General features: G+C 39.7%; 1 protein-coding gene across 1 annotated transcript in view; it reads left to right on the top strand.

Moving 5' to 3' along the window:
- The window catches only part of LOC134672231 (cell adhesion molecule Dscam2), an 83,077-nt gene that overhangs the window by 55,630 nt on the left and 164 nt on the right, over window positions 1-27,283 (top strand). Inside the window, exons 15-36 of the mRNA XM_063530131.1 lie at window positions 3,735-3,885; window positions 4,785-4,935; window positions 5,265-5,394; window positions 5,527-5,694; window positions 5,963-6,093; window positions 6,320-6,530; window positions 12,202-12,348; window positions 12,774-12,929; window positions 13,275-13,414; window positions 13,538-13,694; window positions 13,963-14,140; window positions 14,277-14,467; window positions 14,915-15,100; window positions 15,473-15,609; window positions 15,861-16,017; window positions 16,399-16,539; window positions 17,196-17,351; window positions 17,602-17,756; window positions 17,929-18,001; window positions 21,164-21,319; window positions 22,148-22,313; window positions 22,906-23,033. Of these exons, the coding sequence (XP_063386201.1) occupies window positions 3,735-3,885; window positions 4,785-4,935; window positions 5,265-5,394; window positions 5,527-5,694; window positions 5,963-6,093; window positions 6,320-6,530; window positions 12,202-12,348; window positions 12,774-12,929; window positions 13,275-13,414; window positions 13,538-13,694; window positions 13,963-14,140; window positions 14,277-14,467; window positions 14,915-15,100; window positions 15,473-15,609; window positions 15,861-16,017; window positions 16,399-16,539; window positions 17,196-17,351; window positions 17,602-17,756; window positions 17,929-18,001; window positions 21,164-21,319; window positions 22,148-22,313; window positions 22,906-23,029 (3,362 nt within the window). The 3' untranslated portion in view covers window positions 23,030-23,033. The remainder of the gene's footprint in view (window positions 1-3,734; window positions 3,886-4,784; window positions 4,936-5,264; window positions 5,395-5,526; window positions 5,695-5,962; window positions 6,094-6,319; window positions 6,531-12,201; window positions 12,349-12,773; window positions 12,930-13,274; window positions 13,415-13,537; window positions 13,695-13,962; window positions 14,141-14,276; window positions 14,468-14,914; window positions 15,101-15,472; window positions 15,610-15,860; window positions 16,018-16,398; window positions 16,540-17,195; window positions 17,352-17,601; window positions 17,757-17,928; window positions 18,002-21,163; window positions 21,320-22,147; window positions 22,314-22,905; window positions 23,034-27,283) is intronic.

Here is a 27,283-nt window from a genome sequence, read left to right as displayed (position 1 = left end):
AAAATTAAAATCAGCAAAACCGCGAGGACTAAAATAGGCCTGCGAAAATTCCAAAAACTTGCGACTACTTTAAGTAATGAAACAAGAGTTAAACTTGAGGCGAAGGGAAAATGACTTTTCACCATCTGTGGGTATAGCGTTAAAACCCGGCATCTTTTTGTCAAACCGTCTGCGAAAAGTTGTGGAATGTCTTGATGGCTGCCATCGCTGGGATGAGTTTGGTCGGGACAAGCGACCGTACTCAAATGAAAATTCTTTTGCGTCATTATTGCTAGTAGCACGCCGTGGAAATATCCTCCCTATTGAAAACAATGGAACTCAACTATATGTAGTGTAGAGAGAGCTGCGTCTTGGGAGGACGGATATAGAAGCGCTTCAAGTGTTTTATTGGACGCATTTTTCTCGGAGGCCACTGTTTATCGGTTTTACATTCATATTATTATTTGTGTTTTCATATTTTTAGCTAAAATAAAGGCAATAGAATGACTGAATTATCTAGTAATAAACGACTACTGTAAATAAAGTAGGTAAATATATCTTTAAACTATATTCAGTATCAGTGCATCTTTTTGCTTCTGACACACTAACGGACATTACACAAAATTGTATAATGCTCTCGACGACAATTTCAGTTGCGAGCGCATAAAAAAGCAGTAGCTTTGTTTAAAAAATAACAGAATCTTTGTATTAATATTGTTTAGAAGTTCTGTCACGTTTCTTTCCTTAGTAGCCCGGTTTTTCAATTATCATTCGAATCACGGAAGGTCGGCAACTTTTCCTATAATTTTATATCTAACCGCTCCATCCCGGGCGAACTTTATTTAATTCTATAGAATTCCACCGCGCCCGATAACTCGCTCAAATTGCTGAACTGGCAGCATTCTATTGTACTTATGTAATATCGGAGGAAGTCCATTTTCTCGCCACTCTGCTACGTCTGATGAACGCTGAGTGGCACCGCTACTTCAAAATTATATCCGGGTCACTTCAACGCGGTCGGCGTTTTCTTTTTATGAATGCGAAAAATATATTTTGTGATCGGTTTCAGAAACAAAGCAAGACTTATTATTTCGAAATACTCCATAAAAAATACAACATAAGTTGCCTTAACGAATACTTACTTATTATTTATTCTACGGCTGTTTATTTATTTATTTACAATTGTACCAAATAATTTTACTGTTGTACCAAATAGTTTGGTCGCAAGGTGGGAAGACGCGGCTGCTTCGCGCGCGTCTGAGCAGAAAACTCAATGACCGTACGTCGCAATACGTCTCCTCTTTATTGGAAAACGAGACAGTCGGTTTCCACTAGAATAAGTTCACCGTGTACGTGTTTGTGTTCGCCGTTATTGGCTTTTGTTGAATGGCAAATATCGGAAAGTAATACAATTTCAATTGTGCTCAGTATCAGTCGCGGTGCAGCGGTAACTGCTAAGTAGTTTTCTGCTGCGGTTGCTTTCATTCAGTAACAGTGAATAAAAGGGTATTTTCTTTCAAGAGTTCCATTTATAGTATCCTTGGAATATGATCTTTTTGTCTATTATTGTGGGTCATTGTTGATATTTGAATAATCCCGACCTCAATATATGTAGATTGTAACAAGTAGCCAGTGTAAACATCCGTAGAAGAATCTCTCGAAGTTCGATAGCCAGCGCCGCGCCCGGGCAGTCACGTCCACGCCCGGTTTGTAAACAGCTCCTCGCTTCGAACCGTAATTGTATTTCCCGCTAGTTTATTTCGGTTTGACACGAGCTTTACTTGCGGAGATAAACTTCGACATACCGTTTAACTAGACGATGCGCTGAAATCTTCGATTATCTTTTTATTATCGATGTTTATCGACGATATTAAAAGGGTAACGTTTTGCACAAAGGCCGATTATTTGATAAATAAGTTACAACCTTAAATTTATTACGAATACCCTTGAAACTCACTACACAAACAATATTTAAATCAATGTAGATAACAGACAAAGACAGAATTCGACAGGAAATATTGTAAAGGATTTAAAAACTAGCCACGCAAAAACGTATACTTCCAGTCCTCGGCCTCGAGAGAAAAGCTGGCTTTACAATTCTTTGTTCCTTTTTCCTACTGGAAGTAAAATACTTATAAAATACAATGTGGATTTTAACCAAAATTAAAAATGTTTTAAAAGAAAATATCTCGCATTGCAAAATGTTATTTTATATAGGTATATTTTTAAATTATATGTATATGTACAGCTTTAGATGACCGGCATGTTTATCGTCTCGGGTTTTACTGACGCTTAGAATTACTTTATTTTTGCCGGGCGATCTTAAGTATGAAGGGGCCCACAGATTACCAGTTGGCCGGAAGATATCAGCCTGCCAGTTGCTCGGAGCTGTCAAATTTTGCTTCTAACTGATAGGCCGATATTGTCCGGCGTACTGGTAATCAGTGGGCCCCTTAAAGTTCCGGAAATTAAATAAAACAATGTTTAAAGGTCGAATCCTCGTATTGTTGTCAGCACACATTACTTACATAGATTGAATGATCTATCTTATGTATAAAGATGAACGGTAAAAAGGAGCGGTATATGTAATAGGTTTTCGCCCATAAATATCACTGAACGCCACAAACATTTTGCCGTAAATCTTTCCAGCCTTTTTAGTTCAACGTAGACAATATCTAACCTTCCGCCTAAACGAAGAATTCCTCCTGCAGGCGGCACAAAGGCAATGAAGAATATGAGGACATAATATTATCTTTATTTAAAAGGAAGTTTTATATTTTTGGTTGCAATAGTGAAGTGTATTGAATATATTTATATGGAGAAATTTATTTTAGATTAACAAAAACTGGTCCAAAATCATATGAAGCTAATACCCCTTTGTAACCCAAGCCTCCATCCTCTGAAAATTTTGAATCGGCCTGAAGGCCGAGCGAGAGTGATCTAGGTACTTTATCTTTAGGTTAGAATCACATGTTTATCTGGATCACTACCCACTGTAAGTATGTCTCTATTTGGTACTTAACTTGACATAATAAATCGATTAACATATTCGTCAATCATCGTTGAGGCTCTTTTTTATAAAATTCTGGATATAGAAGTGCTCTTCATTCGTTAGTTTTACTCGTCGAATATCAGTTCATTACTTTTGAACTCCCGAATATCAGCTTTTAAAAGTTTTACCTTTGAGCTACCTCGCCATGACTTACTTGTAAGTTGCTTTAATTAAACTTGACTTCGGTAATCCTATCACCCAATAAAAGTCGATAGAGTACTTTTAACTTTTGTATTAGTAGGACGGATCAAAAGCAATTTGAACAATGAGAATCAAGATTTGTAGTCAGACTTCACTACGTAACTAGATACTATTAATCTTGTTTTATTTCTAAAAGAAGTCCTTTTGTTAGCAATTTATCCTCAAGGACCTCAAGGCTCCTTTTTAAGTCTGTCCTATATTTAGAATGCCTCTCGTTTGTTTCATTTTAAGTAGTTATATATCTACGCACATAAAAGTAAGTATTTATATATCGAGTTGAGATTGAGAACTTTTCTCTCCAAAAGGTATTCAAATTAATGTTAAATCACTACCTAACCAAAGTTTTCAGAAAAGTAACAATAGGATAGGTAGATACTTAAGAGTTAACTTATTTTAAATTTATATTAATCGAGTTTAAACTTGAAAGGTTAAGGGATAGAAATAACACTACATAGGTACATAAAGATAAACATGACAAATGACTACGAATTCTGAATTGCAGCTCCAGCCCGTTTTCCGATGAAGAGTAAGACCGTTCAAGTGACGGCGGGAGAAGCAGCACATCTGCAATGCGCTGCGTCCGGCGACGCTCCGCTCGAGGTCAGCTGGAGAAGCCCTCACCATCACACCATCGCTCACCACCTGGATCAGAGGTGGGTACAGTACCGGCAGGGAAAGCAACACATCTACAGTGCGCTGCGTCCGGCGACGCTCCGCTCGAGGTCAGCTGGAGGAGCCCTCACCATCACACCATCGCTCACCACCTGGATCAGAGGTGGGTACATTACCGGCAGGGAAAGCAACACATCTACAGTGCGCTGCGTCCCGCGACGCTCCGCTCGAGGTCAGCTGGAGGAGCCCTCACCATCACACCATCGCTCACCACCTGGATCAGAGGTGGGTACAGTACCGGCAGGGAAAGCAACACATCTGCAGTGCGCTGCGTCCGGTGACGCTCCGCTCGAGGTCAGCTGGAGGAGCCCTCGCCGTCACACCATCGCTCACCACCTAGATCAGAGGTGGGTACAGTACCGGCAGGGAAAGCAATACATCTACAGTGCGCTGCGTCCGGCGACGCTCCACTCGAGGTTAGCTGGAGGAGCCCTCACCATCACACCATCGCTCACCACCTGGATCAGAGGTGGGTACAGTACCGGCAGTGAAAGCAACACATCTGCAGTGCGCTGCGTCCGGTGACGCTGCGCTCGAGGTCAGCTGGAGGAGCCCTCACCATCACACCATCGCTCACCACCTGGATCAGAGGTGGGTAACGTCCAGGCAGGGAAAACAGCATATCTGCAGTGCGCTGTGTCTGGTCACACTCCCACGCACATATTCACATACACATTCACTCTTTGGCTGCTGATAAGACTTGAAATTTCCTTTAAAAAATAGTAGTAGCGTAATACAACGATTGTACGCTCACAGAACCAGCTAAGAGGCGGAATCACTTTAAACAAGTTAGAAACTTCTCAGTTTTTGAGCAAGCAGAAAACCGTACTAGTAGTTCCTTATTGTTTTGTAGAAGTTTTAATTGGTAGTTATTTTACAGATATACAATCCGAGAGCAAGTTCTGGACGATGGCCTAGTTTCCGAGCTTAGTATTCTGCAGACGTACCGGCAAGACACGGGGGCGCTCACGTGTAGGGCTTCCAACGCGTACGGTCAGGATGAGATGCTCATACATCTTGTGATACAAGAGGTAATACAAATACATGCTATCTTTTTTTAAGCTAGAAATTTTCAGTACATTTAGTTTAAATATACGTTACTTAAACATTACAATTTTGTTGTAATATGTTTAGTTCATATACAAGAAAGCTCTGGCGGTCTAGCAGAAATTGCGTTCTCGCGCGCGAGTCCATAATTGAAGTCGCGCTAGATGTATGGAATCGCGCGCAAGAACGCAACTCATGCTAGTAGGTATGATTCTCGTATTGTAGTATTATACTTTACACCGCATTTTTTTATTTTAGTTAGGTACCTATCAATCATATATTAGTTAGCCTTTAAATTTCTTTTTCATTTCAGGTGCCTGAAATGCCAAAAAATATAAGAATAATAGACCAGCAGTCCCGATCGATTCAAATATCTTGGACCCAACCATACGCAGGAAACAGTCCTATAATAAACTATATAGTACAATATAAGGAAGCACCAGGTAAAATTAACTGTAATGTAATTTATATTATTAAATCTTTCAGATTTATGTTTTTCGATTGAATGACTACGACAATGTTGCAAAGCCCCACATTTATACAAATAAAATTTACGAAAATGTTTTCATTTTTAGAACCATGGCCAACGACTCCTCAAAAAGTAATAGTACCGGGCAGCGTGACGTCAGCCAACGTACAAAACCTGCAGCCAGCAACATCGTACCACCTTCGCATCATCGCAGAAAACAGGCTCGGACAGAGCGAGCCCAGCCAGCTTGTGCAAGTTACCACAACTGAGGAAGGTAATTAGTTCCTAACAATTTTAATTCAATTTCAATTATTTAGTCCAGCCAATTTCAATTCAAGGGTTTTGGTCAAAGGAAACTAAAGGAAGATTGGTCGATGCTCGCTACGGGCAAAATAAGATGAAAGAAATTAAAAGGGGAAGCTAAATCTGGACAAATTTATGTCATCCTATGCCTGTCTACGTCGCTTGGGTATTAGGTATTAGGTACTTACTTGGAGAAAAAGTAATGATATTTCTTTTACCAAATTCGTCTGTTCTTTCAGTGCCGAGTGGTCCTCCGTTGGACGTACGAGTGGAAGCCAAGAGCTCCACCGAGCTTATTGTGAGCTGGGAGCCTCCACAGAGAGATCTGTGGAACGGGAACATCTTGGGGTATTACGTGGGGTTTCAGGAGGTAATTCAATTTATGAACTACGTACACATATACTTATACAATAAACATCATTGTCGATTAATTTCTTGAAGAAAGTATTTTCTGTTTTTATACATGTCATAGGTTATTTTAACCATTCAATTGGTTCCAAATCATTTGCTTACTTACGCAATGACGCATTGGCACGTGAAAAACCCAATAGCATAAATTGCTAGCTTTCGTTCCACGTTCAAATTGTTATTTCCAGTTAAACAGCAACAGTACAATTCTAAGCGCAAGCGGACCAGGTGGCGCCTCCTACACCGTCCGTACCGTCGAGGGCGCCGGCACAGCCCGAGCGAGAACCACGCTCTCGGGGCTTCAGAAACATGCTGCGTATGCTGTCGTTGTTCAAGCGTATAATAGTAGAGGTGCGGGGCCTGCGTCCCCGCCTACCACTGCAACAACTATGGAAGATGGTGAGAAATCTTATTCAATACCTACCTACTTGAAACCTGGCAAAATTCCAGGTATACCAAAATTAATATCACATAATACATAATGAGACAGCCCTTATTTTTCGTAATATCAATTTACAATATTGGTATAATTGGCCTATCCCAATTGTTATTCTTGCTCTTCTCAGTCGTGCACTCTTGTCAGAGTGGTCGTGGCTGTTTTGAATGACGCACATGGCTCAATCAAAAAAAAATCAAAAATCAAAATATACTTTATTCATGTAGGCCTAGCAACAAGCTCTTATGAATCGTAATTAATCTTAATCTAATTATCAGAGCAATTTATTGATGTTAAATTATTCCATAATAAAATTGGATTATTATACATGTCAAATTTAACACTAAGAATTTCACAAAAGGATCGTCAAACATTAAAAAAAAAATTGTATAAAAAAATACTAGTCTAGAATTTCTAGAATAAAATCTAAATGTCAAAAAAAGCATAAGTAACAAACAAGTAGATAGTATTACATCGGAATATCAATGTCCTCATCAATAATCAAATATACCTAATAAATAAATAATCATTTCGAATAACAATTAATCCCACGTTGTATTATCATTCATGTAGTCCTGTGTGGTATAATAAGCTTTGGAAATAAGTTTACGCTTTACATAATTCTTAAATTTATTAATAGATAATTCAGTAATATGGTTTGGAAGTTTATTATAAAATCTTACACAATTACCCATGAATGATTTTTTAATTTTATGGAGCCGAGTGAAGGGCACTGCGAACTTATGTTTATTTCTAGTATTAATATTATGGATTTCACAATTTTTCCTAAAATTTACAATATTTTTATGTACATACAGAATATTCTCATAAATGTATTGACAGTGCACTGTCATTATGTCAATTTCCTTAAATTTATCTCTAAGTGAGTCTCTATGATTCATTTTGTATATTGCTCGAATAGCCCTCTTCTGCAGAACAAAAATGGTATTTATCTCTGAAGCACCGCCCCACAGTAAAATACCATATGCCATAATGCTATGGAAGTAACTAAAATATACTAATCGAGCTGTTTTCACATCAGTTAACTGACGGATTTTGCTCACTGCAAAAGCTGCAGAGCTCAGTCTATTCGAAAGAGTAGCAATATGGGGACCCCACTGGAGTTTAGAATCTAAAGTTATACCAAGAAAAACTGTACTATCAACTAATTCCAATTCCTCATCCTTCACAATGACACTTGCTTGCACATGCCTTACGTTACTACTAGTGACAAATTTAATACATTTAGTTTTTTTCTCATTTAACATTAAATTATTAACATTGAACCAATTTACTACTTTTGAAATAGCATTGTTTACATCATTGTAAGCTTGTTGCTGTCGTTTGACTTTGAAAATAAGTGAGGTGTCGTCTGCAAACAATACTATATCATGGTGGGTCTTAACAAGGAATGGCAAGTCATTTATGTAGATAAGGAACAGGAAAGGCCCCAATATTGACCCCTGTGGTACACCCATAGAGACCAATGACCCAGGTGATCGCTGTCCATTCACATCGACCCTTTGTATTCTACCATTTAAGTAGGACTTAAGTAAATTCAGTGCCGATCCTCTAACGCCGTAATAATGAAGTTTCCTGATTAATGTTTCATGACAAACACAGTCGAAGGCCTTAGATAAATCACAGAAGACACCTAAAGCATCTCGTGACTCCTCCCAGGCATCGAAAATATGCTTAATTAGCTCAACACCAGCATCGGTTGTTGAGCGACCCCGTGTAAAACCAAACTGCTTATTATGCATCAAATTATTAACGTTAAAATGTCGTACTAATTGAGAAAGAACTAATTTTTCAAAAATCTTGCTAAATGTTGGTAGCACAGATATCGGTCTAAAGTTAGTGGGGTCAGAGCTGCTACCAGATTTAAATAAAGGAATTACTTTACTATGTTTCATTAGATCAGGAAACTCGCCGCAATCAACACTGTTGTTAAATATAACTACCAAGTCAGGCGCTACAATTTCTACTAAGGATTTGACAGCATGGACAGAGACTCCCCAGAGGTCACTAGTTTTTTTGACATTAATTGATTTAAACGCCTTTAATACATCTGAGGTACAAACATGTTCAAAATGAAGGTCTCCACAACACTCTGGAGCGTTATCTTTTAATAATGTAACAGCAGATGAGGGTGATGAATTTAAATCCTTAGTTGTAGATACTGGTACCTCGGTGAAAAATTTTTCAAATTCTGTAGCTACTTCTAAATTAGAATCTATAATTTTGTTATCAATGTTTAGTTTAAGTTCTTTAATTGTGTGTTTCGAACGACCAGTCTCCACATTTATTACTTTCCAGGTTGCTTTAATAATGTCTGAACTACTTTTTATTTTCTGACTTAGATAATTTCGCTTAGCTATATGACAATCTACTTTAAACTTCTTCGAATACGCCTTCACATGTTCTTTAAATTCATCACTCTGATTAAACCGCCGTTCCTCATATAAGGCATACAGTTCACGTCTTCTTTGATGTAAGTCCGCAGTAGCCCACTCACTAAAAACTGATGCACCACTAACTACGACCGATTTTGAGGTGAATATCGCATTATAATGATTCATAAAAGTGTGAAAGAATGAATTATACATACTATTAGGACTCATATCGGAAGACAAAAAGGGTAGCGCCTGAACTAAACTTAGCTTCATTCTTTCCACGCGGTCCGAGGTTACTGGTACAAAAGTTATTTGTTTTCTCATGGTATTTTTCCTAAATGCCTCAAATACCATTAATTGACCTAAGTGGTCAGATTCTAAATTGCTGATAACTTTTTTAGCAATAGGAAAAATATCTGTGAAAATATTATCTATACAGGTTGCACTAGTAGCAGTCACTCTAGTGGGCTCCATAAACATGTGGTTGAGATTACAAGATTTAAAAAGATTCAATAATCTACAAGACATTGTTGAATTTTCCATAATATTTACATTAAAGTCGCCGCATATAAGCAATTTCTTACTAGAAGATGATATTTTACGTAGGGCAGATTCCATTATGTTTTCAAATAATTCAAAATTACTTAATGGCGGCCTATACACACAGACAACAATAAATTGCTCTAATTCAACTGCACTTAGTTCTATAGTCCGTTCAACAGACATGGATACAATGTCCTTACGTTCCTTAAATTTTAACTGACTATTTAATATAATTAATGACCCACCATGTATGGAACTAAGTCTGGTGAACGAACTTCCCGCCTGGTGATTATTAAATTGGGGCATTAATTCATTATTATGTAACCAATGTTCAGTAAGACATAAAATATCAATATTAAAATCATTCAAAAAAAGTTCAATCTGCAAATTTTTTCCTCTAATACATTGAATATTTTGATGCACCAGGTGGATATACTTTCCATGTTTGCAGTATTTTTCATTATATTTATTTAAAACTAAATTGCCAGAGACAGAATCTTTTGTCTTAACAGCTAGTTTAAATCTATTAAATCATTGGTTATGACTGGAACCAATTCCAAGTTCATACTGGGCTGCTCAATAGGAGCAGAATTGTCTGCCAAATTCTTGGCAGAAATGTCAAGTAAATAGGATAGCGATAAAGCTATTTGTCTTTTATAATAATTTGAAAGGCAACACTTGCCTTTAGTCAAAAACACCATAGGCATATGGTATTTACTAACAAAATTGTTAGTGTCAATTATGCTAAACTTACTACTATATGTACAAAGATTATATAGAGATATATTTAACTTATGTCTAGTGGTATTTTCTGCCTCTGACATTTGCTCACAATAGGGGAATGTGAAAAAAATAATTTCATGCACTGCAAGCGAGTTTAACTGTTCAAAGTATTTAATTAAATTATTTTTGTTCACATTACCCCTATTCCCCATAAGAATAAGCAGTGTTGTCTTAGAATTAATATTACTGTCATTTAAAATTTGTTTTAAGATATTTTCAAAGCTACTGTGAGGCAGACAATTGCTGATTGTACTAAGTCCCTTTAGGTAAAAGCTTAAAAATGAGCTCATATTGCTTCCAATTTCATCAGAATACATAATAACATTAGGTTTAGGTGTGCTTTGTTGTGTAGTGTGGAAGGAGCTATTATCATTTACATGCTGTTGTGGTAAACCGTCACACAGGCTTAATTAGGTCGAGCAAGCTGGTCGACGAATGTTCAGTCACTTGCTTGCAAGTACATGACTGGGCATTGGTCAGTGACTCAAACCGTTCTGAATTAAGCTTAATCTGGGATATTAAATCATCCATGGCCAAAGAATATTCATTAATCACCTTTTTAGAACTCTCATTTATATTTTCTAAGGATTCTATGGAATCCTCCAAACTCTGAATTTTTAATTTTAAAGTCTGTGTGTCGGTTTCATATTGCAGTTGACTATTTTCTAACTGGGTAGAATATAAATCTAACTTATCCACTAAATTAACATTAATTTTACAAAATCTCAATTTTTTAAAAAACAATTTATTTATTTTAGACAAGTTTTGGTTTTTTTTAATGAGTCTATTTAATTTAATATATTTCTTTAGTTTGTTTCCGCTGCAATTTACTAACCTTGGTGTGGTAGTATCATAGGCTAAATCTGTAGTGGCCACAAGGTTTTCAACTGGTGCGGCAACCAACTGAGAGTCGGGCCGGACCAGTTCTTCGAACAAGCTCTGAGAGTGTGCCGCTGCTGCATTGTGTTGGGCCTCCTGTAACTCATAGATTTGTTCGTGGGCGTCGTGCAGTGCTCTCTCCAATGAGTTGATGTCCTTCAGGGCCTGCTCATACGCAGCACTACACTCAGTGAACCTGTCAACCGTCTCCTGAAGCCGGGCCCGCTCTGAATTTACATTATTGTAGTCAGCTTCTAATGAGCACAGTTCCTTTTTAAGCTTATCATTGCTATTAAGTACTAATAATAGTTCCTTCTCACTGTCTTCCCTTTCACTGAGCAATTGAGCACAAGATTCCTTGGATATTTTCAACTCCAGCAAGGTAAGTTGGAGTTTATCAGTCTCCTGCTGGCGAGCCGCTGCGGCTGCTCTGCGGGTAAGCATTGTAGACAGTTTTGCAATTGAAATTAAACCCAAAAATAAACAAGGAATCGCTCACTCAAGCTAAGTGATATTTAGGTACGTACTTACGTGAAATAGTGACGATCGACTGTATCTACACTGCGTTCTAACCCTGTACAATGATCAACGCTTTATTATAAACACACTTAGTAAATATTAGTGATAAAAAAAACCCAGAAAGGATTCCAAGGCGAACGTAGGTTTCAAATTTATAACCTGTAACGGCTACAAATCCGAGATATTACAAGACACTAGTAAACGTCACTAAAGCACTTCACTTATTATGTATACATAAAACTTAATGTTAAAACTATTTGATTCACACTTTTAATGCTTAATATTACATGAAATATCATTAAAATTAAATAATTACAAGGGACCTAGCAAAATCAGCTGCTTATCGTTTGACAGCCGGGGTTGCCCCTCCAACCTGGTCTGGTCTGGGCTGGTCTTCATGTCCGGTTATGTTGGTGGATTTCAAACTTTCTCTTACGATATCTCTCCATTTCTGACGGTACATTCGGTCATTATTATTACATGTGTGATATTATCATTACGTGTATATTTTCAGTACCCAGCCTACCACCAGGATCGCTGCAGTGCACAGCGCTGAGCTCTCAATCAGTACGCGTGGCTTGGGAGCCCCCTCCCACCCGCGGTCGGAACGGAGTACTACAGGGTTACCGAGTTACTTACGCACCGGTTACTGATTGGTATGGTAAGTATTCATTACCATGGACAGTTGTTGAAGTCATAATAACAACCTCATTCTGTTAATTACTTAATGGCATAGGTAGCCTGATGGAGACAAGTTATACAGTGCGCCTTTCTCGCACTTTATGAACTGAAAAAGGTGGAGAACATGCATTGATTATAGATGTCGAACCGGGCTATAGCGTAAAATACCAGAACTTACCTTGAGTTAAAACAAGAAAAGTCTGCACAGATTTTGACAGCACACGCAATACAGGTGTTGTTTTAAACGTCAAACTTCTATGAAGTTATGACGTATTAAGTAATAAAATTGGCACTGCTGTTAAAATCTCTGCAGACTTTTCTTCGTCTAACTCTAACAACGCCGACTGAGAAAACACATAGATAACGAAGAATCATACCTATATTTGGGAATGTATGCCGTTACAGGAAACGAAGATGCCGTAACGAAGCAGATATCGGGCCTCCACACCACTCTGTCAGGGTTGCGTCGGTATACGAACTACTCCGTGACAGTGTGCGCTTTCACCGCGGCTGGTGATGGGGTCCGGGCTGCTCCCGTTTATTGTCACACTGAGGAAGATGGTAATTAAATATCACAATTATATAAAATAATCAAAGCACAACGCATGCCGAACAAAACAAAACAAGAAAATTAATAAAAAGAAGAAAATAAGTTAAGACATGCTAACAGGTTTATTTTTCGTACAATATTGATCACAATACTGAAATGGGATCTTTGTCACAATATTTAAATTGGATCAATTCAGAATCATTAGAGGGACAGTAACCATCAAAGTTGAGGTACCTATGGCGAGAGCTTATAAAGGCACTCACCGCTGTTACAAAAAATTGTAATTTTCGCCCTCACTCGTTTTTTCCTAAAATAGTATTCAACCTCTATAGTAACAGCAAAATTTTCAATTACAGTGCCGTCAGCTCCTGCGGACATCAAAGCAGTGGTATCTTCGCGTAATAAAATCCTCGTGTCATGGCTGCCTCCCGCTTCCCCTAACGGTGTGCTAGTGGGATACACTCTGTATATGAGCGTCATAGAAGATGGGAGGGAGGTACGAACCTTTGACTTAAAATCTAAAAAAAAGTCTTGCAAAATTTTTTGAACTTTAACAAGTCTTTGTTTGCTAGGTATGTTATGCAATGTGTAATAAACGTTAATTTGTTATGATTTTCAGGAGGGTACCCACAAGCGTATGTTGTCTCCAAGCACACTGTCTCATGAGACATCACGGTCGCCGCCGCGGGCAACGCATCAGTTTTGGGTTTCAGCGTCTACACGGCTCGGTGAAGGAGAAGCTACTAGAGTTGCCACTGTCCTACCGTCTGATTCTGGTGAGTGAAATAATTATTATGGTGAAAAAAAAATACTTTACCGTACTAGGGTACTAAGGTTTTACTCTGAGAAAGTCCGCCAAACGATATTCCATTTTCCATACACGTGTTTCGTGTGACTGTTTCGAGTGAACCGGGATTGGAGTCCCGAAAAACGTCTTACGTCTGTTCAGCAGATTACCTACATAAGCTCGATTAATACAGGGTAGCCCTGACAAAAGCATTTTTTATATATTTCTGTTAATTATATTTGTTAATTATATTTCAGTGCCAGCAAGAATAACCTCATTTAGCCGGAGCATAGTGACACCATGGAAGGAGAACATATCGCTATCATGTAATAAAGTTGGTTCCCCGAATCCCTCGACGACTTGGAGCATGAATGGTGCCTCCCTCGAATCGACGTTAAGAAAAAACGTTACCGCTGATGGCACACTCATCATCAGGTAAGAAGTTGAGCTTTTTTACTTTCATCAGGGCAGCTTGACAATACTATGTGATTTTTGTAAAATATTTAATTTTTAGTCATACCGCCAAAACATAGAATACTCTGTTTATACCGGTAAACCCTAACTTTTCCAGCATGAGCCAATACGCTGATAGCGGTAACTACACCTGTGCGGTAGAGAACCCGCACGGCCGGGACGAGGTCACTTACAGCGTGGAAGTGAAGGTGCCGCCACAGCCGCCGGTGTTGGCCGTCGTCGACTCGTATGCCGACTCGCTGCATCTACAGTGGAGTGATCAGGGCGACGGAGGAAGCCCTATATTGGGTAACTACAAAGAATTTATATCACTAGATTCTAATTTATATTACCTGAGTCTTGCTATGTTTGCCTCCTGTTCAGTTATCTGTGTGATACACACGGCCTAGCCCTTACATACTTGTTGCACACGTGTCAACTATATCCGTACAGGCGGATTTAGTGAACCAAATGAAACCCGCTTAGACTGAAACTGGTCTGAAAGTATTATCGAATTAAAGACTTGAGGCTATCATTGTATTGTATTATATTTTTTTATATCACCATGGTAATTACAGGATGTTAAAGCATGAAAAAGTATCTCATGGACCCATGGATCTATTATCATCAGATCATTGTAGAACCTCTTCTAAACCTTCGTTTGGGCTATGGTTTCCATGCTAGCCTAATGCTATGATTAAGGTAGATACAAGATCATACTGTGCTCAAATCATTGATCGTATTTTTTATTTACAGGTTACGTCATCAACTACAAACGCGAGCATGGAGACTGGGAGGAGTTGCAAGTGGAGGCTGGAACATCAGAACACGTGCTGCCAAACCTCTGGTGCGGGACTCGGTATCAGCTGTACATCACGGCCTTCAACCGCATCGGGACGGGGCTGCCTTGCGATATCGTTCATGCCTTCACTAAAGGAACTGGTAAATAGACGGACACTTTAATTATTTTCCCCCTAATTCATGAAACTTTACAAACCTCTGGTTATTGTGTTTCTTTCCAATAACTACAAATCAACGTCTTGGTAAATTTGACAGGCGTTTATGAATTACGCCATTAGTGCAATGGCACTAATGACTTAATTGATAAACGTGTTGTGTAATGACACAACATGCTTCAGTTAGAAGTCAATTTGTCATAATTATGTCATCCTTACTTTATGAGTAGGAATAAACTACTCACATTTCTATATTTGATGACTGTAGATTTTTTGATTACGTATCTAATTTGTAATTGGAGATTTACCCTTACCGAAAGAAATTGTCCCTAAATCTGACTCTTAATGCCTCTTTCAGTGCCAGTAAAACCGAAACACTCGCAAATGATAACTCTAAACACGACCACTGTAACCGTGTGGTTAGACTCCTGGGGCGACGGCGGATGCGGAATCCTGTACTTCGTTATTGAATACAGAGAAGTTAGCCAATCACAAGTAAGCACTACTTATGTAGAAAACAAGTAAGATTATTTACCTTTTTTAGTGTATTTCCATCAGAATTTATAAAAATGTTATTTAATTTATTTATAAATAATTGGCCCCACGTTTGGGCGCCACTAAACAGAGTAACATGGAAATATAAGAAAACAAGTAATATTTAGCATTGGTAGCGTATTTTCATCAGACTTTATATGAAATTTCTTCCCTTGAACATTTCAAATGACACCATGTGTTTGTTATTTCAGTGGCGATTAGTATCTAACAGCGTCCAAGCGACCGAGCGAGTTTTCAGCGTCCCCGGTCTGACGCCAGCTACGCAATACCAGTTGCGGATAACAGCGCATAACAACGCGGGACATGCCGTGGCGTTATATAACTTCACTACTCATTCCATTAGTGGCAGTAAGTTAAAATAACCTTTTATACTTTAATGAGGTTTAAATTCAGAAACCGTACTTTAAAGGCTCCTACAATTCAAGGCGCCAACAAGTCACCGGCATAGTGTGTAATTACCTTTACCTCCACTGTAAAAACAAATAGGTAATCCAAAACAAAAGTGACAGCTATAATTTTGAGTTTGAATAATAATAAGACCATAGGATGTTTTTTAATAGGATTTTAGATGAAGTTTAATATTATAGACAATAAAGGGCCCGCCCACGTTGGGCGCCACTTTGTAGAATTGACCTTCTTAACTTATTCATTTTCGCGTTTCATAGTTGTTTTAACTTAATTGACATTGTAAATGAGTCTTACGAATAAATTTTAATTGTTATTTTATAGTCATAGACGGGGAACTGTCACCCCCGGTACCGGCAGCGGGCGCGCGCTCGCTAGGAGGAGCGCGCGTCATCCTCCCCGCGGCGTTGTCGCTGCTTGTGCTCGGTGCCCTCGTGGCCATCGTACTACTAGTGCGGAGGAACAGTAAGTATCGTGAAAACATGAACTGTAGTAAATCCAAATGACGCGCCATCTTTAGCGTGACGAGCAAACTCTAAAAGCATCGTCGTGATTTTTTTTTGTCATAACTTCTGAACAGTGCTACACATCAATCACAGTTTTTAACGGTGTCGTTTTTGTTGTGTAATTTGTTAGGTATGTGACTTGATTTACGTCATTTGAATGTGTTATGTTCTTGTAAGTTTATTTTTATTTTTTTATTTAGTTATCTGCTTGATTACATAAATATGTATACTTAATGCTCAAACTGCATGCGATTAGCGCGCTAGATTTACGTTTAATTATTTTTATTAGTTGACGATGATCCTTGTGTCATTATGCAGCCGTGCGATGGCCAAGTCATTATACGTATTAAAAATTAAAGATATCTTATTGATACGGTTTAACACCCCCTGGCACTGATTAAAATAACCGACTTGGTTTCACATAACATCTCAAAACTTTTTTTGTAGTAGAACAATTACACTGGCCGAGACTTGCATCTTTTTACATGTAATGTTTTTGATGGGATTTATTATACAAGAAGTTAAAACTTTTTTGTTAAGGACAATGCTCCACAAAACTACATTTTGTTTGACTGTGGAGTCAGATTATACTAACGTTCGTGTTTCTCGTGGCAGAAGCGGGCGGCACGGAGACGGCGGCGACGGAGAGCGCGGCGGGCGAGTCGCCGTCGGTGGCGCAGCTGCAGAACAAGGTCAACCGCGACCAGCAGTACCTCGCCGCGCGCGCGCAGCACCCCGCGCCGCCGCACCACTACAAGCACGCGTCCAACGGTACCTACACTATTACACATGCCTTATCGCAAACGGCCTCATATAGGCCCAACTATAAGCTGCAAGGGACTGCGTAGGCCAAAGGCCCGAAATCGCCAAGCGATGCGAGACTTGAGGCTAAGCTGAAGGGTCGAGATCGAACACGCTCAGGCACACAACGTTTCACGTACTCAACTGCGGTTTTGTTCCCATTTTCAGACTGCCAACCTGTTTTTATAAAGTAGCTTTTACTTAACTCTTCTTGTTACAGAATACATCGAAGACATCTGTCCATATGCAACGTTCCAGCTAACGAAGCCTACTTACAGCGAAAGCAGCTATAGTGGAAATGTCTATAGCGGCCCGTACCACTCAGTGCGCGGCTCCTTCGTCTACCACGACCTCAAGCAGAATGATAAATATAAGGTACACATGTAGTGAGTCAGTTTCCATCGTATTTTCTCAGAAACCTACTGGGGCTGACTGAAGTAGCATTCAGATGACAAACTTGAAAACTCAAGTACATTTTGGCAGCACTATTCAGAATCAAGCTCTAACTTTGAAGAATTGGGTAATTAAAAATGTATCATATTCACAGGGCAAGGAGCCAGAATACACGAAAGTGAGAAGAAAAGGAAATCGTCTCCGCGATCCTCATTCCGAGAGCCAAGGTACCTCCTCCCCTCACTTCTACCCCGCAAACAGTCTAAAAGAAGCTTACCTATAAGTAGTTAGACTATTGATTTTGCTTCAAGTAGACCGCACCTTCTATTGGAGTTTAATTTGGACCCGTTTTAGTTTAAGTATTGAGATTTCAATTTGACAAATGATGGCCTTTTATGCAACCCGATGGGAGCGTAACTGGTGTTGTAATTGTAAAGGTAAGCATGCACAAAGTATGTATTGTAACATACCTATCAGAGTTTTTTTTGTAAAATGTATAGTAGCTAGTTGTCATGCTGTAGTACTGATTCGGCTTTGTGGTGTTATTCTTTTACAATCTGACATCCCGTGGAATGCTGCAGAATTTGTTTGCATTTATTGAAACTTTGTCCCGTTCCCAACTTGTGAAATGATAATGAAATCTACTTTAGTTTCATTCACCTCACAAAACTTTATTTTTAAGACCAATTCATATTGTACTAAAAAATCTATGTGGCTACACGAGGGTATTAGATTAGGACCTGTTAGTTTATTACATCTTCAGTTTCATGAGACCGCGCCATCCCCCTATTTTGTTATTCGAAAACAACTATACTTATTATTAAAATCAGATAACGAAGTAATACCTACTGGTCCCTGAATATACAAAGTAACGATAACTGCATTCCAATGAGGTTTCCTTTTATGTCGAAAGTCATTTCAATTCACAAAAACACAAGTGGACATTGATGTGCACGTATCAGCTTTAAGCTGCCTGTGCATTTACATATAATAATAATAATAATAAGCCCGCAGGGCAGCTTGTGGCGAGCTGTTGGGGAGTAACGACCCCACGGACCCGAGTGCTCCCGAGAGTCGGTCAGGGTCTCCGTCTCCGGCGTGTCTTCATCGGTCGGAGTGGACCCCAAGGGGACCCGCAGGACTCTCAGCTCTGGCTTGCCTTAATTGGCCGTCCAGAGAGGAGTCGTTAGAGCTATATGCTCCAGGGGTGGAAGTGAAAGATGCATAAGACGCGAGTTGGCACAGTGGCTGGTAACAGCCACTGGGTAGAAAGCGGCGCACACCTCTCGACACCCCTGAGCCGCTCACACCGATGTTGCTCCTGGTCGTCTTCGCGACGGCAGTTTCAGGGGCCCATCTAGTCAGCGGCAAGTCACCACCTGCCTCGATAACGTGTTTTAGCATTGTTATGGCAGGTGTCCGGACTTCTCTACAATAGCCCAGTCTCATTGTCCATCCAAACTTCAATCCATAGACCGGTATACTATTCACTTTTTCTACAATAGTCCCAATGCCTGCTGCGACCGGTTCATAGGTGTTTATTGTTGCGCCTGTGAACGGGTTCCAGCAGGCGTTCTACATGACATTAAAGCTCTCCAAGGGGCCTCTACGTGTTGGATCTATATCCCCACGCAAGCCTATCAAAAGACCGGGATTTGTAGGCCCGTGAATTCCAAAATGGAGAAACAAAATAATAATAAGCCCGCAGGGCAGCTTGTGGCGAGCTGTTGGGGAGTAACGACCCCACGGACCCGAGTGCTCCCGAGAGTCGGTCAGGGTCTCCGTCTCCGGCGTGTCTTCGTCGGTCGGAGTGGACCCCAAGGGGACCCGCAGGACTCTCAGCTCTGGCTTGCCTTCATTGGCCGTCCAGAGAGGAGTCGCTAGAGCTATATGCTCCAGGGGTGGAAGTGAAAGATGCATAAGACGCGAGTTGGCACAGTGGCTGTTAACAGTCACTGGGTAGAAAGCGGCGCACACCTCTCGACACCCCTGAGCCGCTCACACCGATGTTGCTCCTGGTCGTCTTCGCGACGACAGTTTCAGGGGCCCATCTAGTCAGCGGCGAGTCACCGCCTGCCTCGATGACGGTGTTAACATTGTTATGGCAGGTGTCCGGACCTCTTTTACAATAGCCCAATCTCATTGTCCACCCAAACATCAATCCATAGACCGGAATACTGTTCACTTTTTCTACAATAGTCCCAATGCCTGCTGCGACCGGTTCATGGGTGTCTATTGTTGCGCCTGTGAACGGGTTCCAGCAGGCGTTCTACATGACATTAAAGCTCTCCAAGGGGCCTCTACGTGTTGGATCTATATCCCCACGCAAGCCTATCAAAAGACCGGGATTTATAGGCCCGTGAAATCCAAAAGGAGACACAAAATAATAATAATAATTAATACATTTTGGCTCTGTTATCAAGTTGCAGCATGCTTTGATATTATGATTTGATTATGAAAATATTTAACGATTTTATTTCTGTGATACGATTAGGTACCTACTGATAAGAAATTTGATTGTTATCTAAAATTGCAACTGCATGCTAACTACTTTAACTCATAACCAAATCACCACAGTCATTTATGTATATCCATTGACACTACCATTGTTGTATTTTTTATATTTTCTAAATAATATTATTTTCCATATTCACTGGCCACGTGAAGTTTTATTAATTCTATTTTGAAATTTTGATCCTTGGTGGCGAATCATGAGCGTCTTCCATTGTTGTGTTGCTCAGTTTTTACATTCTACCTCTCCACATAATGCTCGGGAAAGATATGACCTCTAAAGATCAAAATAAACTAATACCTTATTTACTAAATTACTATCAAGTAAAAAGACTAGTTAGTACCTATACGTAGGTACTTAAATTAACATAAATCAAAGTAATTCGTTTTTTTTGCGTCTACTAAATTTCCGGTTACCACGCCCAAATAAAATGCTAATAAATTGTCATAACTTATGAACTGACATATGTGGACATTTAACAAAGAAAGGTAATAATGCTCAACTTATCATTTAGATTTGAGTGTCGTCTAACTTTGTTTTGTGACGTACTTATGTGACTGTATGACGCCTACCTATACCTAATAGCATCAACCGTCACTCTTCTGATGACCACAACACTGACCGGGCCGTTAAGGGTAGATAATAGGTACCTACCTACATACTCGTGATTAAATAAAAGCGCTTAATATGTACTAGGACAGTATTATAACTCGAACATTCACATATTTAACCTTTTCAAATTCTTGTAATCACCATAGGACTACAAATCAAGTCATATATAATATACGTACATTTCTGCCTCTCCAACCGAGCCGTCGTATCTTTCCCGACCTTCCCGGCCCCACGTCCCCAACCGACAGTTCTCATTGCATTGCAGAGTCGGACAACTTGGGCTCCACGGACTCGGAGGTGAAGAAGATATTAACGCTCCACCTGCCCATTACAGAGTACGAGGACGACGCGAGCGACGACGCGAGCGCGCCGCACTCGGACAGCGAGCCCGCGCGCCTGCGCCCCGCGCATCCCAACTCATGTATTACTGATTGGCTTATTGCATTCCAAATTAATCCATCTCAACTGATTGATGCTATAATGAATAATAAAAACAAAAAAAACGCTGCCAGACATTCTACAGCTGTTAACCTTTTCGACGCCGTGTCAAACACAAAAGCTGCCACTCGGACGCCACTTTCCGAACTATCAAAAATTGAAATTGAACTTTATGCATATGCGCGTAGATCTATGTCTCTGCGACCGATTAATTCGTCTTTGGCGTTGGACCTGCGGTGCGGATATATCGGTCATTAGCGTTCAAAAGGTTAATGCTATAATGAATAATAGAAACAAAACAACACTGCCAGACATTCTACAGCTATTAACCATCTAAATAGCCCGATCGCTGGTGTATAGAATGTAGCATTTGTCCTTTTCAGGCGTCACTTGCTATAGGGGAATAAATTCTCCTCGACAAATCGCATGATAACGAAATCATGCTAATTTAATACTTAAGTGACTAGATAACTAAACATATATATAGGTACACATAAATACATTCAGGTACATTAAACATATAAAGATACACTAAATATGAATTATTAAAATAGTACAACAGTAGGTATTTTAATAGGTATTAGAATGTTGGCGAGATGATATTCCACGCCTTAACAACGTAACCGCGTCAACCAAAAGTCGGCTCTCTAGCATTCTCTGAAAAGTCAAGGAGCTTTCGTAACTGACACTCTGGTGGTATGCTTCGTGAATCATGACTGAATTTGCCCAAAAAATAGGTAGTTCAAAATCATCACGTTCTATTACAATGTCAATAAATGACACAAAATTAAACTTTAAAACTGTTATCCAGACCCAAGCGTGGAGCGCGAAGAATCCTCTTCGTCCTCGGAGAACTCGGTGGGGGGCGTCGTGAGGAAAGCGTTCCCCTCCCGCAAGGGTAAAGCCGGCGCGATGGGCAAGCGACACGTGAGGAGCTCCAGTGGTTACAGCAGCCACAACGATGAGACAACATTCAGGTGACTAACACTATAACAGTAGCATTGTCAGAACGATGCCCATCTTTGTAATAGTATAGCTCCAGGTGCATGAGAATGGATACTTAAGTATAGCAGCCATAGCGTTAAGCTTCAGATTCAAATGATTGGCCTTATTTTGTGGTACCGCAGAGACGAAAACGATGTATCTTAACAACGACATATCGACAACAACCCAGCTATAGGTGACTGTCACCTGTAACTAAAATTCTGGTGGATCTGGGCGTAGTGCAAATACGACCCGTTCTTCTTTTTAATTTCCTTGGTCTTAATAGCTGCAATAATTTTAAGAAACTATCAACATTTACAAAACGGCACCGCAGTCACGTGCGAAAGGAAGCCTTCCTCTACGAGGCATCGAGAAATTATCTAGTTATCACAACCACAATGGTCGCTACTCTATAACTGGTTCTGGAACTATCAAAACAACTTATCAAACGAACGCGTTCCTCTCGCACATAAAATCTTGATCTTTCGATTACAATTGTCCGATAGACATACAACTATTGAACTGAAGAGTTCATAGTAACTTTTCGAACCGCCCGCCATAGAACTAAATCCTAAAACATTTCAGCATATCCAACTACCCCTCATTCAACGACCACATCCACCCTCCGTCGCGGTTCTCAGACGACACCGACGAGCCCCGGCGCAAGCGCGACAAGATGCCGCGCGAGGCGTTTCAGATTAACGTGTAATAACGTAAGCGATGTTGTGGCGTGGCCAGGCTTTAAACCGTCAACACACGGTTCTACCGGATCACAACCTTGGTGCATATAAGGACACGGCGGCTGTGTGTTAGAGAGCGATATTACTGTGTACGACGTACTGGATAGATACGCGATCAAACAATACGGAACGAACCAAGGTCGTGGTTCGGTTCGACCGTATGTTACTCGTAACGCTGTACATTTTAGGTACATACATAGTAGGACCACTACAGCTTTATCTGAAATCAGAGGCAGATCATTCTATGGAACTTGTTAACTATGTAAACAAACCGCCATATTGAAATTGTCAAAAAATGATCAAATTACTAGATACTTTTGTTTACCTATAGTTAGCAAGTTCCATCGAATGACACTTTAAATGGTCAAGGAAATCTGTCAGATCTTTGAGAGACAGCCTCAATAGACAATCAGGCCTTGAGTTTAGTTATGTCTGCAGTGGTCCTTGTCGCCAACATAAAGCATTCATCTTACTTGCATTAGGAGCCCCTGCGGTGCACGCATGAGAACCACGGCCGTCAGTTTTATACGTAGAGAAGACACACGTCACTACCAAACACGCGTTCCCAATTCCCATGCCTTTCAATATTTAAAATGTCTTCAAGATATGTTTTTTCTACATGAAGGCTTCGCGCACCATACCTCCTTCTCGCCTATATAATGTAACATTAGCTTTAAACTATGAAGAGATGAATGCTTTATGTTAGCGATCGTCAACGGTAGCCCTCACGAGATAATCCCACTATAGGTAATAGGTACGGGAAATATAAACTTACACAAGTTAACACTGCGTCTTTTTACAGTAGACGGTGTCGTTGGGTTCAAAGTAAACAAACTAGTTTCAGAGCGGTTACCGCGAAAACCGAAATAGCAAATTTCGGGGGTCTTTCTCTTTTACTCCAATGAAGGCGTAATTAGAGTTACAGAGAAAAATCCCCGCAATTTGTGAACTTCGATTTTCGCGGTTATAGCCCTGAACGCGACTGTCCCGGTGTTCCAAAGAAAATACTGCACCTACTTTTGATGTTTTCATGTTTTACATTTGTGTGTTTGCCCGCTTACGGCTCGGCCACGACATTACGCGACTGCCGACGGCGGCAGCGACAACCATAGGTGGGAACGAAAGGTTTGATCTATGGTTATCGCTGCCGCCGTTGCAAGTCGCGCAATGTCGTTGCCGACCCGTTAATATGCACCCAGACTTAGAACCCGAATCGCACGCGGAAGCCACGACTGTACAAGAACTATTAGGCTATTAGCCAATGAGCGTAAAGGGGCCCACTGATTAACAGTCCGCCGGACGGTATCGGCCTGTTAGAACAAAATTTTGACAGTTCCGATCAACTGACAGGCCGATACCGTCCGGCGGACTGTTAATCAGTGGGCCCCTTAAGGAATCAATGTGCACATCGGCTACGCATATTTGGTTCGCGCACTAATCTGGATCGGACTTAATACAATTTTAAGGTTCGATTGATTTTAAATGTCTTGTTAATTTCACACACCCATCCTACCATCTCGCACAAAATGTATCTAAGAATAGGTATTTCCACGTAGATTGACCATGTCTAAGTATGTCAAGACCTGCGATCATATATAACTAAGGATACCGCCTTTAGGAACATTACCATTCAAATTCTCGGGCCAAATTAGCACACACACACAATTACGCCTACATTCAAATAAGACGACGCGTTTACAGAGCCTGTAATCAAAGCTGGTAAACGAAAGAATAGTCATCTTTATTATACTAATGGTACATAGGTAAGTGTAGATGAAATGCATATAATGTCAATAACTACCAATCAGCGACATTAATCCGCTAATAACCTTCTTGCTGTACGTACTGGCCGCTGAGAGTTCGTGGTTCATATTTGATTAGAATATGACTTGGACAGGGATAGGTTTATGCCATACAGTGAAGAACCAGTCAAATAATTCACGTATAATAATTTAATGCAGATTAAAAGATAACTAGTTAAAATGTTGTTATGACATGACAGACTAACTCAACATAAGTAAATATATCATTGTTGTATAAATGTATTCCGCTATAATAAGTATTTTGTATATTTTATTATCAATCTGCATGGCAGTGCGAAGTCACCTTCAGGTATAGTCTGTCCGTTTTTCTAAGATCAAGTACGCCATAGTAAATGTATGGCGAACTTGATCTTAGAAATCGGACTGGCTATACAGTCTGCAAAATTTATATGGGTACACGAATCGGGTCAAAAATATTTGAACAGGCGGAGTCACAATAAATCCCCACTTTCAGTTCAGAATATTTTATATGTATATAGCCGGTCAAGCAAGTTTGTCAGTAGAAAAAGGTGCAAAATTAAAATTTTGTATTGGACCACAGCCGTTCGCGCGCTTACATTTTCTAAATTTGCCGCTCTTATAATATTTTAAACTTTCGCGTTTTGAACACATATTAACTCACATTATACGGAACGAAACTGATTTACGTCGGTAAATCAAGGTAATTGAATATAATTCGCGTTAGACCCGTCTATAATGTGAGTTAATATGTTTGCCGCTCTTTTCTACTAACGGAAATGGCTTGAGAGAGAACCTACATATATGTGACAGTAGAGGGTGGATTCATATGATCAACATTTTCAGATAATGTGTGTATTTGTTAAATTAATTCAGTGAAAGCATGATAGGAAAAATTTATCTACATATAGGAGACCGGGTATGATTATCTCACGGGTTATATCTCATGAATAGAACACATTCTAGATATCTTGCCAGGCATCCACTCAATTTCATGTCTCTCTAATTGGACAGCTTTTTTCCATAGTTCTCTGCGAATAGCATGTTGTGGGAATCTGAATGGAAAGTAATGTAAAATGACAATACCAAATTTTATTATTAATTTGAAATAACTAGGTAGTTTTTTTATAGCTCCATCTCATGAAATAAAAAAGGAAAATACAAATCTGTAAGAAGGAATTTATTACTACATTTATAATTAAGTATATAGAAAATACCTAAACCAAACACAAGTTAATAAAATAGTCTACTTCATTTAGCATAACACCATCCCTATTATCCTCGCAATTTAAAAAGTCGTATGTTGTTATGAAAGTCGTATGCAGTTGTTACGTTTTAGCTTAGCACGGTAGTATTCAAAACAAATCGTCATGTTTTTTCCAAATTCTACTGAAGTTATCTGTTTACTACAAGTGAAAAGTGATTCCACTGTCCTTGGTATGAACTAAAATAACTTCTGCACCACTTCACGACACATGAATATATTTTTAATTACAAAAAAACGTTGTTTTTATAAATCAATTTAGCCATTTGTCACTGACTGTCATCTCGGTCGTACTGAGATTGCCAATCGAGCAGTTTGTAAGTACCGCCTATCGCGGGGTAGTTTGCGTTGGGTCATAATTGAGCGGACAGAATACTTCCATGTATAGCATTTCGCTGGTCAAGACCATTGTTTGAAGGCAGTTTTGTGTTTCTTTGTTTGCAGTGTAATTCATTCGTAATCATTTATTTATTGCATTAATATACAACACAATAACTTACGGTTTAACTCAATGTGTTTTACTCACTCGCGTGACATGTTTCGGAGCCTAGGTCTTCATTTTCAAGCACTAATAGTACATAAGCGAGTAGCGTTCACGATGAATGCGAGTCGAGTAAAGCTCTGCGATGAGATATAATGTTGACGGTTCGGCCACGACATTGTGCGACAGGCGGCGGCGGCGGCGCCCATAGGTTGATTGGAGCGAGACACAGCGATCGGACCTTTCGTTTCCACCTAAGGTTGCGGCCGCCGCCGCCGCCGCTAGTCTTCCAAAGACAATATTGTAGAGAATTTTATTGAGAATACACTAGACATAGCGTTCTGTTATGATTAAAATTTATTAAAAATATAAATGGGGATATAAAAGTCGGGGGAGGGGGGAACAGTAACTTCTCGGCTTGTTTTCTACTTTTATTTATTCTTATAAACGTAAAAACTATATGCATGCCAAGTTTCGTGCTTTCTGCAGGATGGGACAATTTGAGGCTAAGAAGCCGCACTTTCAGTCACAAGAATGAGACTAACATGCTGGAAAATATTAACCGATTCATTCAATAAAACAATTGTTTTGGGTACCTATTTGTGGATTACTAAAAACGCGTCATTAAGCCTGTGAGGTGTGTTGTACATTGTATAGTACTACGAGTATACTACTTCATCAAGTGGTTTAATAATGT

This window comes from Cydia fagiglandana, chromosome 16 (assembly GCF_963556715.1).
Source record: "Cydia fagiglandana chromosome 16, ilCydFagi1.1, whole genome shotgun sequence".
In the NCBI taxonomy this organism is placed as follows: Eukaryota; Metazoa; Arthropoda; class Insecta; order Lepidoptera; family Tortricidae; genus Cydia; species Cydia fagiglandana.
This window is presented reverse-complemented; position numbering and strand designations above follow the sequence as displayed.